At 43.3% G+C, this 18,114-nt stretch overlaps 3 protein-coding genes and 1 long non-coding RNA gene across 5 annotated transcripts; 3 read left to right on the top strand and 1 right to left on the bottom strand.

The window, feature by feature from the left end:
• Nucleotides 1-289: 289 nt before the first annotated feature.
• Nucleotides 290-7,180, top strand: LOC136523337 (U11/U12 small nuclear ribonucleoprotein 59 kDa protein-like). Its single transcript, XM_066517054.1, has 5 exons — nucleotides 290-331; nucleotides 408-491; nucleotides 599-664; nucleotides 1,137-1,209; nucleotides 6,984-7,180. The coding sequence occupies exons 1-5, from the start codon at nucleotides 290-292 to the stop codon at nucleotides 7,178-7,180; spliced, it is 462 nt and encodes a 153-aa protein (XP_066373151.1).
• On the bottom strand, nucleotides 1,940-3,030 carry LOC136519704 (uncharacterized). Of its 2 annotated transcripts, none has more exons than XM_066513078.1 (3): nucleotides 2,876-3,030; nucleotides 2,528-2,779; nucleotides 1,940-2,138 (listed from the first exon to the last, which is right to left on the bottom strand). In XM_066513078.1, the coding sequence occupies exons 1-3, from the start codon at nucleotides 3,017-3,019 to the stop codon at nucleotides 2,061-2,063; spliced, it is 474 nt and encodes a 157-aa protein (XP_066369175.1). In that variant the 5' UTR covers nucleotides 3,020-3,030; the 3' UTR covers nucleotides 1,940-2,060. The 2 variants fall into 2 exon arrangements, with proteins under 2 accessions (XP_066369175.1, XP_066369174.1); XM_066513077.1 differs by having other exon boundaries at nucleotides 1,980-2,138; nucleotides 2,861-3,030.
• A 2,567-nt stretch (nucleotides 7,181-9,747) lies between the features above and the next one.
• Nucleotides 9,748-11,354, top strand: LOC136523338 (ATP-citrate synthase alpha chain protein 3-like). Its single transcript, XM_066517055.1, has 3 exons — nucleotides 9,748-9,851; nucleotides 10,908-11,084; nucleotides 11,214-11,354. The coding sequence occupies exons 2-3, from the start codon at nucleotides 10,965-10,967 to the stop codon at nucleotides 11,352-11,354; spliced, it is 261 nt and encodes an 86-aa protein (XP_066373152.1). The 5' UTR covers nucleotides 9,748-9,851; nucleotides 10,908-10,964.
• A 3-nt stretch (nucleotides 11,355-11,357) lies between these two features.
• On the top strand, nucleotides 11,358-11,888 carry LOC136523035 (uncharacterized). The gene is made up of 3 exons (XR_010776060.1): nucleotides 11,358-11,457; nucleotides 11,610-11,661; nucleotides 11,757-11,888. It is a non-coding gene; the product is annotated as an uncharacterized lncRNA (long non-coding RNA).
• The last annotated feature ends 6,226 nt before the right edge of the window (nucleotides 11,889-18,114 follow it).

Below are 18,114 nucleotides of genomic sequence, written 5' to 3' on the forward strand. Positions count from 1 at the left end.
GCGGGTGGTGGGTGGCCGCCCCTGGCTGCGGGGGCCCCAACGGCTGCCGTCCCCGAGCATGGCGCCTACCGGTGGTCGCCGGCTCGGTTGCCCCCATTGCGACATCTCGTCTGCTCCATGAAACCCTAGGTGCCTGTCTCTTCCTCTGCCTCTCCCTCTGTCTCAATCTCTCTCTCCGGATGTGCCTGTCTCTTCGTCTGCTCCATGAAGCTCCTCAAGGAGGCGAAGAAGTTGCGGTTGGCCTCCTCCTCTTCTCCGTCGGCTCAGACTCAGATATCTGCTCGCGGCGATGGCGTCGTTCTCGGAGGCTCCCCCCGGGAACCCCAAGGCGGTTGTCTTGTTTTAGCATCAAAACACCTACGGTCCGGGTGGGTTGCTATGGCATCTCTTGTCTTGTTGTTTCACAGGAGCGCGCAGATTATGATAGAATTGATCAGGAAGCTGATGAATGGAGGGCTAAGCAAATAGCCAAGGACATTGCAAAGCGGAAGGTGCTTTCTCGTATTTGTGAAATTTGTTTCACAATTAAAGATATATTGCAGTAGGGCATCATTGTTGCTTCACAGCTAATGTATTCACTTTTGTACCTGTAAACCAGGTGGAAAGCATGCAGCAGATTGCTAGAAAGAAAGCAAATGAGGAAAGAAAGCGTCTAGAATCTGAGGTACCATGGAATAAAATTCCATGCCTAGCTGTCCTGTGAAAGTTCTCTTCTCTAGGGTGTTTCAGAACTGTCTTTTACTAGTTGTGTGCAAGCGCATACCGCATACTACTGAACATTGATACAAACCAATGATTTTTTGTTTGTATAAGTTTAGTTGCAACATTTTAAGTCGTGCCTTTTTTATTCTTGTGACCTTTATCTAGTTTTCTTATTACTCTAGAAACCCTCTGATCTCTATACTTGTCTTAGTGCAAGCAATCTTCAGGGATATCATTCACCTATTTTCTTGTTTTTTTAGAGAGAGCTATCTTGCAATCAGTTCATGAAGAATTGAGTAGTCATTCGAATTTCTTTATACTTTAATCTACTAATGATTCTGTGGACGTTTTTGAGTTAATAGTATCATCATAATATTCTTTATCCTGAATAAGATATTTTTCCCAATTGGCAATTTGAAATCTGGTACTTCCAGCTGGAGCTTGCCCTAATGGTCGAGAAACTCCAGGAGCTTCGGTCTATAAGAGTTCAAAAAATGAAGAAACAAGGTAAGATATTCTTATCACTACGGGATACTGATTAATTACCGAGTGTGATAAACACTCGGCAAATATGGAGAAACACTCGGTAAATTGTTTACCGAGTGCCACACTCGGTAAACATGACTCGGTAAACAACGACTCGGTAAAGTTAGTTTACCGAGTGTCAACTAACGGGGCACTCGGAGAATAAATCTTACCGAGTGCTAAGCCGGCACTCGGTAAACAACTACGACGTGACGGTCGTCAGTCCCCAAGCTTGCCGTTAACGGCGTCGTTTACCGAGTGTTAGACATAGCACTCGGTAAACAGATAACCATTTTCATGATTAAAACAATTCCGCAAATATTTTTCCCTAATATAGTTTACCGAGTGTACCAGTAACACTCGGTAAACATGTAACTCGTTAACCGAGTGTTCCACTCGGTAAAAAATGGCACATATATCCGAGTGGGGTCGTGGCACTCGGTAAAAAATGGCACCACTCGGCAAAATTAACAGAATCAGAACCAATTTGGTTCTGTTCTCTGTTTTACCGAGTGTAACACTCGGTAAACATGACCATTACCGAGTGTAACACTCGGTAAAACTTGTCCACAGTATTTTTTTTTGTTTGTTTCAGTGCATATCCAGCCACAATTAACAACAATTATAACAGAATATCACAGTTACCAACAGATAGACAATATATATCACATATATGTCCACAAATGTCACATCCACTCATTATAACCAACATATAGCTACAACAAATGTCACAAGCACAATGCAAAGTCCACAAACACCATCAACATGTCCAAAGTCCACAAAGTTCAACCCACTTCTAAGTTCAACATACAAACAAGTGAAACATGGTCCTGTCACATGGTCGGAGCCCTACCGAGAAACGGAGACAAGTCCAAGTCTTGATCGTTGTTCGATCCAGCTGTAGAAGGTCCCTGGAATGAGGGAGCAAAAGAAAATAAACATATTTGTCAATTAATCATAAGGTAGTATGCCAAATTCAAATATTCCTTCGAAAGACCAGTTAACAGTGACATCAATATATAGGCATATAATAGATAACATATATCAAGTTAGTTGCTGTTTAGGTCTCCTCTATGTGCAAGATATCGTCACACATGGTCGAGTAGACTGAACATGAATTGGGCAAACACCTATGTACTCATGTAGAACCTAACATGATGCCTTTCAAGGTCTGAACAATATTACTAATAATCTAACTTATACATGTATGTATCCTACTCTCTTCTAGGTTCTAACATGATAGTGTTGACTGTAGCACAATCTGAACTGAAAAAGCCTTTCAAGATGAAGAGTGACTCACAGGAGTGCCGTCGCGCGGAGGTGGAGGCACCAACGGTATCATCGGCGGCGGCGGAGGCGGTGGAGGCTGGCCCATGCTCTGAGAAAAGCTGGCCATGTACTCGTACCAGGCCTTCTGCGACTGCTGGAAGGCCTCAAGCTGGGCCTGCACTCGCGCCCTCTCCTGTGCCAACTCGGCCTGGTGCGATAGCTGGAGGGCCTGAAACTGGCTCTGTGAGGCCTGCTGTGACTCCTGCAGGGCTTCAATCTGGGCCTACAATTATTTATCACATAGTTAGAATGCAAATAAAGAACGGGTAGAAAATGAATGGACAACGAATGCAACAGAACTAACCTGGAGTGCTACCACCTGGGGCTGTGAGCGTGGGCGTATGGCCGGGCTCGAACTCGTGCTCCGGGCTCTAATCTGGGCGAGTGTCTGAGTGTTGGCCGTGTCTATGGTGCTGTTGCCCATATAGTACCTCCCGTGTGGCTTACCTGGTCCCAACCTCATGACGATGTCACCCTCGAGGTCAGCGGTGCTTGGATCAAATTCTGGCCCATGGATCTCTCTCGCCATCGCCGTGTACTCGCTGAGGCGACTGTGCACGCTCAGGTTACTGTATGCCTCGGGCGGGTCCTCCGGGTTGTAGACGAGGTCGGGGTCCTTTGCCTTGCCCTTGTGTGCCAAGGCATATGCCTTGAACGAGGCGCACTCCTGTCCGGGGTGGAACCGCGTCTGCAGGAAGAAGCACAACAATAAGATATTATGCATTCAGAAGTTAGCGTAGCAACAACGAAATGAAATCCGCGTACATATCTGGCTGCATATTCCTTGAGGGTAGTGGGCCCTTGTTTGTGCGAGGAACCCTGCATCATCGCACGGCAACGTGAGCGTACGGCGTGATATTGCTCGTACTCCTCACTCAACCACGTGTCCACAATGGCCTCCCAGCAGTTGTCCATCCCCGCACACCAAGCAGGAGGCACCTGCACGTACACGAGCACATGACAAATCATAAATCAATTTCAGTGCAATTAATCACAGACGATGTAATCTCATGTTTACCGTCAAGTATTGCTCCTTAGTTAGGGGCAGGTGCACTGCCTGCGCTCTGGTGACTCTGTTTCCTCTGCGGACATGGTAAATTCTTCTGCACAGGAGCTTTGTCTCGTAGAAGAGGTCCTGCACTCGGTGAACACAGACTCTGTTCACCACGTCATCCGCGTCCTCCCTACGTACTCCCTCCGCCAAGGTGTAGTAATCCTACAAGCAAATACAATCAGTAATATACAATTAATGTGATGTTATTATCAGCATAGTGCGATGAACACGTACCCACAGCTCTTTCATCACCCGGTCGGCCTTGCTGTTATAACACCTGCCAGCTCGATCAGTCTGATCGCTGGCGGCGTGCCAGTGGGACCACTTCATGGCGGGCTGCACAACACCATCGATCCTCACCATCCCGGGGTAGTTTGCCCTGCACAGAAGACCCAGGATCCCGTTTACTCACCATCCTGCATGACTCAATGTAGCTTACTCATTTTCCCTAAATGGTGATCTGGTTACACTTTCCTAGAAAAGAAATAGGGTCCTTGATTTATCAAGGACTCATCCATTTACTTTGTTTTACTAGTAGAAGCAATGATCTAATCAAGCACTACACTGGTATATGTATTATGCTAAAGCATGCAGGATGCATATACATCACCATGAGGAAATGCATAAATCACAAATGACACAGTAACATGTGTGCTCTGTTCTCCACTTCGTAAGCTCTGTTCTCACTAGCTCACAGATTCCTCTCATACACCAACACTGCGATTCCCTGTATGCCTGACAGCTGAGTTAACCTATACTAGTACTCCTTTCCATTCATACACTCTGTCACAGTTCTGTGATCAATAATCAGAAATCGGCAGGGAGCTGCTGCCATCAAAACTTCAGATCGACCAGGCTAAGGCAAGATTGAAGTTTCCAAGGACCCATACATGACACTACGAATATAGATTAGCACTGGCATCAAAAGTTCTCATCTGGTTGGAATTGTGTGCCTCTTTTTTCTTGAACTAACACTGGATTAAATACATTCAAACAAGTCCATGTCGGATTAATTTAGTCTGCATATATACAGTTCGTCTACCACAATCATGTCTTTTCTGTGACGGAAAAAAACGAAAATGATAAGGTCTAGAATCCTATGGCTGTGAGCATCAGAATAAGTCATGCATAACGTTTTTTTGCAATCTAAGAAATAGATTAGCAACAAACCTCGGCAATGGATGAGGTTGCAGCCCTTCCTTTCCCGGTGGCGGCGGCTGTGGGGGACCGCCCGGTGGCGGCGGTGGTGGAGGGGAGGAGGCGGCCGCGGCGGTGGAGCTTCTTGTTGTGGGAGAGGAGGGAGTCGTTGTCGGCCTTGACGGCGTCGAGCTGGAGCTTCAGCGCGTCGTAGTCCTTCTCCAGCTGCTTCGTCTTTCACCGCGCGCGCCGGTTCTGCGACGGCGTGGAGGGGAGGAGGCGGCCGCGGCGGTGGGGAGGCACCGGCGACGGCGGGGAGGCGCCGGCGTCGGCGTGGAGCGCGCGGGCACGGGGAGGCGCGGGCGCAAGTGCGGGGGACGGCGGGGAGGCGCCGGCGCGGGGGACGGCGGCGGTGCGGCGGGGATGCGCGGGCGTGCGGTGTGTGTGTCGTCTGCACGATTTGAGGGAGAAACGACTAAGTGAATGCCTCTGTTTACCGAGTGCCTAGATATACGGCACTCGGTAAACTCAAGCACCGCAGCCCAATTACATGTGGGCCTGGTACATGTTTACCGAGTGCCCAGATCTACGGCACTCGGTAAACAGAAGCACCGCAGCCCAATAACATGTGGGCCTGGTACATGTTTACCGAGTGCCTAGATCTACGGCACTCGGTAAAGAGACAGGTGGGCCGTGGCTAATCTTTACCGAGTGTTTGAGGTCACACTCGGTAAAAGTCTCCATTATTTCATGCAAAACAAAAATGAAAAAAATGCCAATTTAATCCTAAAATTCACCAAACTTTCACATGAACTATTTCATGTCATCTATTTACTATCTAAAAAATTCCAAGTTCAAATCATAATGTTGAATTTCACTCTTAATAGAAATCCTACTCGTCATCGTGAATGTTTAGTGTCTCTTTGGGAGATGTACCGGTTCGGCAGCGACAAATGTAAAAATACTTCCGAAACGTTATGAAAATTTTTCTATAATATAGATGTATGCTTCAATGTTAATTCTTCCAATCTCGTGATTTATCAAGTTCGATTTTAATTATTACAATTAAATTTACACGATATGTATCTAATTATCATAAAGAATGAAAATTTTGTGAAATATAGTAAATAAATCGAAATAAACACCATATTTTGGAATGGAGTACTAAATATCATATGTGGATAGAGGAAAAAGAATGAAGGGAACAAACAAGAAATTTGGTTGAATTTTACCGAGTGTTGCGCCAGTACACTCGGTAAAAGATAGTGTTTACCGAGTGTTGTGAACTTACACTCGGTAAAACTTTATTATTACCGAGTGCAAATACTTCTACACTCGGCAAACATGTCATGCCGTGACGCCGTTTGGCGCACGGTTGGTACACTAGGAGACGTGGCAGCTCAATACCGAGTGTCTCTTTTTACCGAGTGCGCCCCTTCGGTAAAATTGTAGTTCTACCGAGTGTTTGAGGTTACCGAGTGTTCGGACTCGGTAAAGAGGTCTACTACCGGGTGTTTATGTTTTCCGAGTGTTGGCACTCGGTAATAAATGTTTTCCGAGTGTCCCGACTTTTGACACTCGGTAATTGTCTGGGCACTCGGTAACTACACAGTCTCCGGTAGTGTATTTTCCTATTTATTTATTTACATTCTCTGTTTTACAAAATATGTTCTGTACATGAATGAGTTGTATTATCTAGAAAATAATTAATAATTGGATTATTTTGTATTTAGTTAATACATATATTAGTACTTAATCATTCATGTTATTATTGTGCCTTGAAAGCATGGGCAGTGGCGGGAAAAATTATGGTGCCTACTGACTAGACTTTATTTTCCTAGTTGACTTACACAGTGAAACAACAATTCCCATGATGGACTTTTACTAAAGTGAAGAGATGGGTTATCATTGTGTTTTTCTGACCTTAAATACTATGTTATTCATATTCTGGCATTTTGCATGCTGAAGGCTGAACCGCTGAAGCACATATGACTGTAATGATCCTTTTGTCTTTTTAAGAGAAGAGGATGTCATATCCATTTGGCAATACAAATCTGCTCCTACCTGTGTATGATCCCACTAGCACAAACTTTTTGGAATCACAGAGGGCTCCTGTCTCTGCAAGACTGCAAACTTTTCTTTTTCCGTTGGTGGTGTTGATTTTCCCTTTTTTATTTTGTTCAGTGTAAATACAAGAGATGGATATATGAGTTTCTTTTTATGTTAAATGTTTTAGGTCATTTTCTTCCTGAAGAGGATGATAAATACCTCGAGCGTGTTAAGGCTGCAGTCGAGGAAGAGGAGCGCCAAGCTGCATCTGCTGCTCGAACTGATGCTGTTAAGGATGCTATTCTGACTGCTGAGGATTCAAGGAAGCCTCCACAGAATGCCAATTCTCAAGAAGGTGGTGTAAATCAGAGAAATACAAACTAGGCTTCGTAACCTAACAAATAACCTGATAATTTTCACTTCATGGCATGGGCAATTACTCAATATACCTACTCAATCAACTTGTCTTTATATTGTCTCTGTTGTAGGTCCGTAGAATGTGGGATTCGTTCATCAGACCTGGAGGAAGCTAAGACTTCTACTTGTTCGTACAATTTCTTCCAAGTTAGCTTAGATGCATTAAGCAAGCATTTCTGTAAGTATTTTCAAGTTTCTGTGCAATTATGGTTTGTGAGCTTGTTTAGTTAACCGTAACAAGATGAAAGGAAGGTTAACCTCGTGAGGAGTTTATTGTGAAATAGCATCTATTGACCATTATTATGGTCTAGCACTACTGGAAAAAGAGACTTTGCCGAGTGCAAAATTCTTTACCAAGTGTAAAAAATCGGGCACTCGGCAAAGAATTGCACTCGACAAGGAGTTCTTTGCCGAGTGCCGGGCACTCGGCAAACAAGGACACTCGGCAAAGGACTTCTTTGCCGAGTGCCAGACTCTCGGCAAAATATCTACACTCGGCATAGGCTGCCCGCGAAACGGCGTTCGGTCACGGCCTTCTTTGCCGAGTGCCTGCTGTTAGGCACTCGGCAAAGATTTGATTTTTTTTTTAAAAAAATTCTTTGCCGAGTGCCTCAGATCTAGCACTCGGCAAAGATTTATTTTTTTTAAATTCTTTGCCGAGTGTCTCAGATCTGGCGCTCGGTAAAGATTTTTTTTTTAAAAATACTTTGCCGAGTGCCCCTGGCACGGCACTCGGTAAAGATTTAATTTTTTTTATATAATTTCTTTGCCGAGTGCTCCTGTGAATGCACACGGCAAAGAGGAAATTTTTAATAAAAAAATTAAAACACTCTTTGCCGAGTGCCTTATGCCTGGCACTCGGCAAAGACACCCTTTGCCGAGTGCCATGCCCCGGCACTCGGCAAAGTTTTTTTGTTTTTTTTGTTTTTGGCCTCCAATTTTTTTGTGCAGCCCTTTTAAAGCACCAGGAACTCCTAGTTACAATTTGGGGATTTTTTGTGGCTTTTTGATATATTTAGTTACTTTATTTCGTTTACTTGAATTTTTCCGAAAAATAGAAATTTGAACTGCACGTGGTACGAATAATGGAGTTTAATGATTTAAAAATTGATAGTCATGTTAGTGAGTGTTGTGAGAGGCCGTATCCAGGAACGGACCCGAAATTTCGGACATCTTGTTCACAAAACATGTCCGCGAAATTGCGTGTGAAGTGTTTTTAAATTCTATAAAAAGCAAACGAAGTCCGAAAATCATGAAACTTGTTGAGATGTCGTGATATCATATGTGGAGGCTATGATAAAAATTTCAGAAGATTTCGTGCACGTTGTCACGTACGATGCTTACAAACCAAGACATCTCTACATGTGAGATCTGATATCACATGTAGAGATGTCCTGGTTTATAAGTATCGTACATGACAACGTGCACGAAATCTTCTGAAATTTTTATCATAGCCTCCACATATGATATCACGACATCTCAACAAGTTTCATGATTTTTGGACTTCGTTTGTTTTTTATAGAATTTAAAAACACTTCACACGCAATTTCGCGGACATGTTTCGTGAACAAGATGTCCGAAATTTCGGGCCCGTTCCTGGATACGGCCTCTCACAACACTTACTAACATGACTATCAATTTTTGAATCATTAAACTCCATTATTCGTACCACGTGCAGTTCAAATTTCTATTTTTCGGAAAAATTCAAGTAAACGAAATAAAGTAACTAAATATATCAAAAAGCCACAAAAAATCTCCAAATTGTAACTAGGAGTTCCTTGTGCTTTAAAAGGGCTGCACAAAAAAATTGGAGGCCAAAAACAAAAAAAACAAAAAAACTTTGCCGAGTGCCGGGACATGGCACTCGGCAAAGGGTGTCTTTGCCGAGTACCAAGCATAAGGCACTCGGCAAAGATGGTTTTAAATTTTTTTTAAAAAATTTCCTCTTTGCCGAGTGCATCCACAGGAGCACTCGGCAAAGAAATTATAAAAAAAATTAAATATTTGTTGAGTGTCGTGCCAGGGGCACTCGGCAAAGTATTTTTTTAAAAAAAATTCTTTGCCGAGTGCCAGATCTGAGACACTCGGCAAAGATTTTTTTTTAAAAAAAATTAAATCTTTGCCGAGTGCCAGATCTGGGACACTCGGCAAAGAAATTTTTTTAATAAAAATCAAATCTTTGCCGAGTGCCTGCCTGATCCGGCACTCGGCAAAGGAGCGGTTGGGACTTAAACGCTTTCGGCCAGCCCGGCAGTCAAGCAGACAGCCGCAGCCAGCCACCGCGCCCACGCCGGCCCGCCTCCGCCCCCGCCCCCGCGCCGCGCCCACGCCGCCCGGCCGCCCGCGCGCTCGCGCCAGCGCCGCCGCTGCCCGCGCGCCCGCTCGCTAGCACCGCCCGCCCCACCGCGCCAGCGCCGCCTGCGCGCCCGTGCCAGCGGCCAGTTCATTCACCGCAACGCAGCAAGCAGCAGCCAGCAGGACGGAGCAGGAGGCAGGAGCAGAGAGGCCAAGCCACTGAGACGGGTAGACGGCGACTCGAGCACTCGGCGAGACTCCACCGCGAGCACGCAAGACCGTGGAGCTGGGCTACAAGACGGCAGCGAGCGCCTTCAGCTTCGGATCATCCGCCTCCATCAAGGTGAGTGGCCTTCTGCTTGAGGACTCGGACCCTATAGAGTTCCAATGCCTGTTGGATTGCTAGCTAGTACCATAAATATCAACACCAGGGCATTGCTTATTAATGCGGTTCTTTGATAGCATAAAATGTAGTTAGTTTGATGCATATATCAGCTGATTGGATCGAAACGAATTAAAATAGCATGTTGAATTGCTGATGCATATGGCCCTGCTAATTTTGACTGTCAAATCAAAAGTTCATTACTGCATAGCGTCGTCAGGTCAGGGCTAGCTTTACCATCCAGCAGCATATCTGTTTGTGCTGAACAAGGAGCCTTGGTTCTCCTACCTTCGGTGCATATCTGGCTGGCTGTGACTTTGTGAAAAGAGCATCATGTGGATTTATTTAGTGTTATTTGGGGTAAGCTTTTTCAAAAGCACAAGCTGCACAAATTGAAATGCTGGATCAGAGTGACGAGTCCTGATTTTATTAGGTTGGCAGTGACGGCTCCTGCTTTTCCTGTTCTATCCAAATGAATCTCCATGTCTTGGATAATCATAATCAGCACCCACCATCTTGCGCGCGGTCACCGTAGGAACAGGATCGGGTGCCGGTCTGCCGGAGTTAGCTCGCTCCATAGAATGGATTTGCAAGGTCTATGGCTGTGGTCATTGAAATCTCAACCTCCATAGAAACCAGAATTTTCAAGTAGCAGTTATATAGTTTGGTTTAGGGGAATTTTACTCTGATTAACTGGGTCTGTGTCAAAAACCAGTAGATCATCTAGGTAACACCAACAGATTGTCTTCGGTTTTAGTTGCCATTCAACAGATAGGAAACAACCGGTTCATTTTACTTGGGTTCTCTTTGAAGGTGCACTTGCTTAGTGTTTTGCATTAGCTAGGTTTATTGGTTGTAGAAATACAGTTACACAGATCGAGTTTGATTACTCTCAAGGGAGGTTCTTCAGGTTCTGATGTTCTATATTAGTTATCTTCTTTCATTCACTATAGCATCCCTGTTTTTTACATATTCCTCAAGACCAGTTGATTGAATTTTCAGAATGCTTAATCACAGGTCACACAGTCAACGGATTTCACTGAGCTTGCAAACCAGGAGCTATGGCTCTCATCTATGAAGTTGGTTGTGAAACCTGACATGCTCTTTGGGAAACGTGGGAAGAGTGGACTTGTGGCCCTCAACCTAGATCTTGCCCAAGTTCGCCAATTTGTCAAGGAGCGGTTGGGAGTTGAGGTACTGTCATGACTAGCATCTTGCCATGCTTTTTTTTTGAAGGTCACCTTGCCATATGCTTTTACCAGCACAAACCTGATCGTTAAAGCTATTTATAATCTGTATGACTGAATTTGCTCATGTATCTAGGTCGAGATGGGTGGCTGCAAAGCTCCAATTACAACCTTCATAGTTGAGCCATTTGTGCCGCATGACCAAGAGTATTACCTTTCGATTGTATCAGAAAGGCTTGGCAGCACCATTAGTTTCTCAGAGTGTGGAGGGTATTGAGACCGAGGAGAACTGGGACAAGGTTAAGACTATCTTTCTTCCCACAGAGAAGCAAATGACACCTGACGCATGTGCTCCATTGATCGCCACCCTGCCATTGGAGGTCAGCTATTGCACTGTTACTTATTTATTTATTATACCATTTGTTTTGTTCCCAGTAAGGCTTGGAACTCGTTGCTGCTGGTCATTCTCAGATTCTTGATTAACCATCAATTCTCAGTTGATTCTCATTGATGATCCGTGCTTGAATTTCAGGTCCGCACAAAAATAGGTGATTTCATTAGAGGTGTATTTTCTGTTTTCCAAGGTACCTCACCCTTGCTTTTCAAAGACAGACAGTTTGTAGTTGTTGCTTTTCCGGTTTCAACACTCAACGTGTGATGCTCTTTGGTTCTTTTGCAGACTTGGATTTCTCATTTCTTGAGATGAACCCATTTACCTTGGTAAATGGTGAACCGTATCCTCTGGATATGAGAGGAGAACTAGATGACACAGCTGCTTTCAAGAACTTTAATAAGTATGATTCAGGCTTTTGATATACCTCACAGATCCCAGTTGCTTCCTTCATACTTCCTCCATCCCAAATTATAAGACGTTTGACTTTTTTGGCTCCAAGTTTGACCACTCGTCTTATTCAAAAAAATTGTGCAAATATAGTCAAATTTAAGTCATTCTTGAAGAACTTTTATTAATAAACTAAGCCACGGCAAAAGAAGTGATATTTTGCACAAATTTTTGAATAAGACGAGTGGTCAAACTTGATGTCAAAAAAGTCAAACGTCTTATAATTTGGGATGGATTGAGTATTAGTCATACCAGCCATATTTATGTGAAAAATATAGGTTTTTCTACTGTATTGTTAATCATAATGAGTGCACGTTGTATTTTTTTCATTTATTGTTCACTTGGTGATGGACTTGTGGACTTTGATGGACTTGTGGATTTATTTGGATGGACTTGAGCACTTATTATTATATATGTGATATATATTGTGATGGATGTGATATGTGCGGATGGATGAGATATATATGTGATGGATGAGATATATATATATATGTGATGAATGAGATATATATGTGATATATGTTTGTATGAATTTATTTGGCATGATGAAATGTAAAAAAAATTGAAAATTGCCATTTTGGGTCACTTTGCCGAGTGCCATGGTCACAGCACTCGGCAAAGCTAGAAAATGGGCGTCCAGAAAACCAGTTTTCCAGCTTTGCCGAGTGCTGTGACCATGGCACTCGGCAAAGAAATATTTTTTTAAAAAATTCCAACTTTGCCAAGTGCCGGACAGAGGGTACTCGGCAAAGAAATTTAAAAAAAAAATAAAAAAATCTTGACGAGTGCTCTGACCATGGCACTCGGTAAAGAATTTTTTTTAAAAAAAATTTAAACTTTGCCAAGCGCAGGGAAGAGAGCACTCGGCAAAGAAATTTAAAAAAAATTAAAAAAATATTTACCGAGTGCCAGCCAGAGGGCACTCGGCAAAGAAATTTAAAAAAAATAAAAAAATCTTTGCCGAGTGCTCTGACCATGCCACTCGGCAAAGATTTTTTTAAAAAAATTTAAACTTTGCTGAGTGCGAGGAAGAGAGCACTCGGCAAAGAAATTTAAAAAAAATTTCAAACTTTGCCGAGTGCCGGCCAGAGGGCACTCGGCAAAGAAATTTTAAAAAAAAATTAAAAAAAATCTTTGCCGAGTGCCTGAAGGTTGGCACTCGGCAAATAAATTTTGTAAAAAAAAAATAAAAAAATCTTTGCCGAGTGCCTCAAGGCTTGGCACTCGGCAAAGAAATTTAAAAAAAATAAAAAAAATCTTTGCCGAGTGCCTGAAGGGTTGGCACTCGGCAAAGATTTTTTTTTAAAAAAAATAAAAAATCTTTGCTGAGTGCCTGAAGGGTTGGCACTCGGCAAAGAATTTTTTTTTAAAAAAAATAAAAATTCTTTGCCGAGTGCCTGCAGGATTGGCACTCGGCAAAGTGACCGTCAACGAAACCGGCGCCGTGACGGTCACTTTTCTTTGCCGAGTGTCACCGGGGCACTCGGCAAAGCCTTTGCCGAGTGCCCGATAAAAGACACTCGGCAAAGAGGGCTTTGCCGATCAATTTTTTGCCGTGTGTTCTTCGACGAGTGCCGCACTCGGCAAAGGCTTTGCCGAGTGCAATTTGGCCTTTGCCAAGTGCCTCAGGCACTCGGCAAAGAACCTGAATCCAGTTGTGTAGACTCTAGGTTAGGAATCGCACTTGAAAAAGGTGCATCTTTGTTGGTCAATGCATGCTGTTTGGAATGGAGTTATTCCAATTTGGAGGAAACAGAATGGACTCCAAAGGAGTTTTGCCTATTCCTGTGAAAGAACTATGTTTTGCTCCAAACAGGCATAATATATTATTCTTCATCTTGAAGTAAAAACACAGATCTAACCCGTCTTCTAGGTGTTCAATTGCATCGATGTTGATGCATTGTTGTGTTTTCAACTTTCAAGTCAGATACACCTATGATAGCTTTTATCTTATTGCTGCTGGAAAAAATATAATTTAGCATGACCATTCATTGTTTTTGCTCGAATATATTCTATTCGTATATAATAGCATATACTAATGTACTAGGGTGACAAAATGGTGCTGTGGTGTGTTAAGCGAATCTCATATAATAGTTTCCCTGATAGTAAATGTTCCACCTGCCTGCAGCCGTATACCTGGGCACTTGGTTCATACTCTTTCTTCCATATATATAAGATTTTACTATTTCGTGGGATCATGTTATATGTGACATGATCAGTTTCATGGCAGCTTACATCTTCTTTAGCGGAAAACATACCAATAAACCATTGCGTGGCTTTGCTACTGAGTAGACTACATATTGTGTTCTTGGCACGTCATAGATAGATTCTTGGCACGTGAAACTGTGGTGCGGAAGAAGCTTCAGTTAGTTGGTGTAACTGCTATGTTGCTCGCGTGCAAGTATGAAGAAGTGAGCGTACCGGTGGTCGAGGATCTGATCTTAATCTGTGATCGCGCCTACACAAGGGCTGATATTCTTGAAATGGTAAAAAATGTGTTGCATGTTGATTTTTAGTGCCAAAAAAAAACAGATAACTGACATTGAAATCTCTGCAGGAGAGGAGGATAGTGAACACACTTAATTTCAATATGTCGGTGCCGACTCCATACTGTTTCATGAGAAGGTTTCTAAAGGTAGCACAATCTGAGAAGAAGGTAAGATACTAATACATACTCCTGTTTTTGTGATCAATAAATCATGTAAGCTATAGGTTTGCTGTACAAGTACATAAACCCTGACAAAATCTTTATACTACTGGACAGCTCAAACTCCTGTGTTTCTTCATGATCGAGCTGAGTTTTGTCGAATACGAGATGCTCCAGTTCTACCCGTCTATGCTAGCAGCTGCTGCCATCTACACAGCTCAATGCACCATGCTTGCTTGGTTTTTTTGTGCTATAGATATATGTTTGGTTATCATAATATGAGTTTGTTTGTTATTATTGTGATTCTTGTACTATAGAAGATGTTTAGAAACTTTTGGCTAAACAAATTTGTTTGGGCCACAATATTACAGTCAAGTTTGCCAGGATACTTGATCATGTATTTTACTCGTCACAGGATGATTTGGGGGAGCACGTGTTGGTAATTTGAATTTTTTTTGGCGAAAATATACACTGTAGGGGCGGTTGGTACTGTAGCCGCCCCTACAAATCGATTTGTAGAGGCGGCTGGTGTTATCGGCCACCCCTACAAGGGGCGGCCGATAACACCAGCCGCATCTATAAATCGATTTGTAGGAGCGATCTGGGAACCGCCTCTACAAATGTCCATTAGCCGCCCCTGAAAATCATATCTGACGTAGTGGAACTCAACCTAAGTGTGCTCTCTATCACGCTTAATAAGTATAAATATCTATACCTATGAAAGGCTTGGAAGGAACCTGATGCTTATGTGATGGCATCATGGATGTGGTGCCCGTTTCATTTCTGCACTACGTCTCCATATATCGGCCTCTGCATGCCTTGGGTCATTAATTGCAGCGCATCTGAGTAAACATAAGCTCCTGTTAAGCGAAGGAAAATAAAAGAAGCATGGAAATTACACTAGTGTTAAAACTTAATCCTGTCAAGTGGCTGATACCAATTACCGTGGCCGGTGGCTGGTTCACACGTGCTGGCTGCCTGGCTACTCAATATAAATAGCTCAACCGCTAACTGAAAATTCCCAAGAGCATATACGGTGAGAACTTTTTTTTTGCAAGGATAGAGATAGAACATTGAGTAGTATAGTTTGCTCAACCTGCCTGTGCAAGTGTGCATAGACAAGGCTAGTGCCAAAAACACCACTTTGATATTCTTTTTATGTCGATTAAACTTGTACTTAAATCGATTAACAAAATGGGAAGTCGCTAAATATGAAAGAATGTTAGAACATATGGGTGAAAACCACGTCAATCAACAAGAGCCCAACCACGTCTAATGGTTCCAAGTCTTTCTATGCGTATGATGCATGTGCGAGAAGACGGTTTTTCTAGGTTTACAAATATAATTTAAATTCATTTTTAGTGTCACTGTTAAGTTGTTTGTTAAGGGAACAGCTTCCAGTTCTTTACAAACTATTAAGATATGTACTTATTTTCTCTACATGGTTATTGAATTACTTTTATACATACATTTGTGGGATATTTTAGTTTTTTGTAATGGAAGAGGTGGGTAATTTATATACAAATTAAAGGGGTTACTTCATATTATGCTTCATAAAAGATGTGGATAGTTTAAAAGGTTACTTTGTCTTAAATGACACTGAATTGGACAAACTTATATGGAAAACATGGGCACCCCTGAACTGCAAGTCTTCGCCTGTCTAGCAGTTCATCACCTATGGATGATAGACCGGCTTCGGTCTCATGGATGGACAAACCATGACATATGCACTTCGTATCAAAATTCGACCAACGAATCCGTGATCCACCTCCTTGTGCACCACAAGTACACGAAGAGGATCTGGAGTGATATCCAATCATGAAAAATATGAAGTGAGATTTTGGTGCACATTGGGTGCTATAGCATTAGTACGGATACATTTTTCAGACGAGGGAAAACAAGTTATCAGAGGTGGGCAATCCGCCACCTCTACCAAGGTGCCTGTGTCAATCAATATTTTCACAAGCGAGGGACTTCTCGTCTAATAAAAATGAACTTGGCAAATAAAAAAGTGGTCAGCCTGATGAGCTCAACGTGCAAGGCCACTGACTGCCATGGAGGCCCACCGTCTTCATCACCGATCCGCAAGTCATCATGCCGTGCCTAGATCTAGTGTTCCGCCATGCCACGTAGGCACACTGACCACCATGTATCTAGCAATCCACCAAGCCACGCTGCCAAGCTATGTCCCCTTGACTTGATGCCTGGATCCACACTCAGCTACCATGCCACGCCACCATGCTGACCTGCCTGGATCTGAACCAGACGAGGAGAGCGAAGTCAAGAGATAGAAATGAGTCCTAACGGTGCACCTCATCTACATGACCTCCTCACTGAGGATCCCCTCATCTGCGTCGCTAGCCTTGAGGTAGATCCTAGTCACAGTGCTTTGGATCTTGATCGGCACCACTGGTAGGGAGAGAGCTAGTTGCCTCAGGGAGGGGAAGGGCTGCTCACATGCCATTGCCGTGCCTTTGTCCCTTGGCATGGACGGACTGTCGCTAACAAGAGGATGAGAAGAGGCCATCGTCATGCTTTCTCGCCACCTAGATCTTACCCATTCCTCTACCCCTCTAGATCTAGGTCATGAGAGAGGGATGCCCACGCGCCACGCTGGGCCATGCCTCTCCCTAGAAGTAGAGAGAAGAGCGAGGGAGCGTGGCTGTGGGGGATAAGAGGGCGGCTGTGGGGGAGGAGGGAGACCGAGATTATTAGAGGGAGGGTGCCTATGGGGAGATAGGCTGTTGGCTAGGATTCTCTTCCCTTCTTTACATATCTTGGTTGGCTTCAATTAACAGAGGTGAGCCTCTTAAGAGGCCCACCTCTGAAAATGACCTCTATTTTAGAGGAGGCCCTCTTAAGAGGCAAGAGGCGGGGGTGCCGTCGAAAATGGTCTATCCACCTCTGAAAATCACTGTGTACTTTGGGAGATAAGCGTACTTTGTGACCGCCTCTGTAATAAAATGACATTTCTCTAAAATCGATTTTGTGCTAGTGTAAATACCAAGTGAGATGTTACGGATGAGCTAAACACCTTTCTCCTTTTATGTGCTTTGTGTGGCTTTCCTTGGCCATGTTCTTTTATTTTTTCTTAAATTGTTTGCATTTTCTTTTGGAAACTCCCCTTCAAGTGGTAGGATTTGTACTTGATGTGTCTCTAGTTATGCAACAAATATAATTTAGCAATGTGTTTTACATGCCTTTAAGAATTGCAAAATCTTGTGTCACAGTAAACATAAAGCAGATGAAAGCTTCTGACAAGAGCTTGTTTGTAGTTGAGGGTTTGGTCGTCTCTTGTTAAGAACATGTGCGTTTGTAATAGAGAAGGTGGTCAGATTTTGCTTTCTTGAGGTGTTTTTTTGCAACTGCGTCTACTAAAGGGCACTCTAGAAATTTTCTAGGGAGCGAGTATGCAACCATCCCTAGAAATAGGTTTGTATCATTACAATTCCTGAAAATCGATTTTCATGGCTAGTTTGCAAGCTGGATCTCTCAAAATAGCATTTATATGGGTGTCGAAATGATAAACCACTGCTGCAAACTGCATCG

Source organism: Miscanthus floridulus, chromosome 18 (assembly GCF_019320115.1).
Source record: "Miscanthus floridulus cultivar M001 chromosome 18, ASM1932011v1, whole genome shotgun sequence".
In the NCBI taxonomy this organism is placed as follows: Eukaryota; Viridiplantae; Streptophyta; class Magnoliopsida; order Poales; family Poaceae; genus Miscanthus; species Miscanthus floridulus.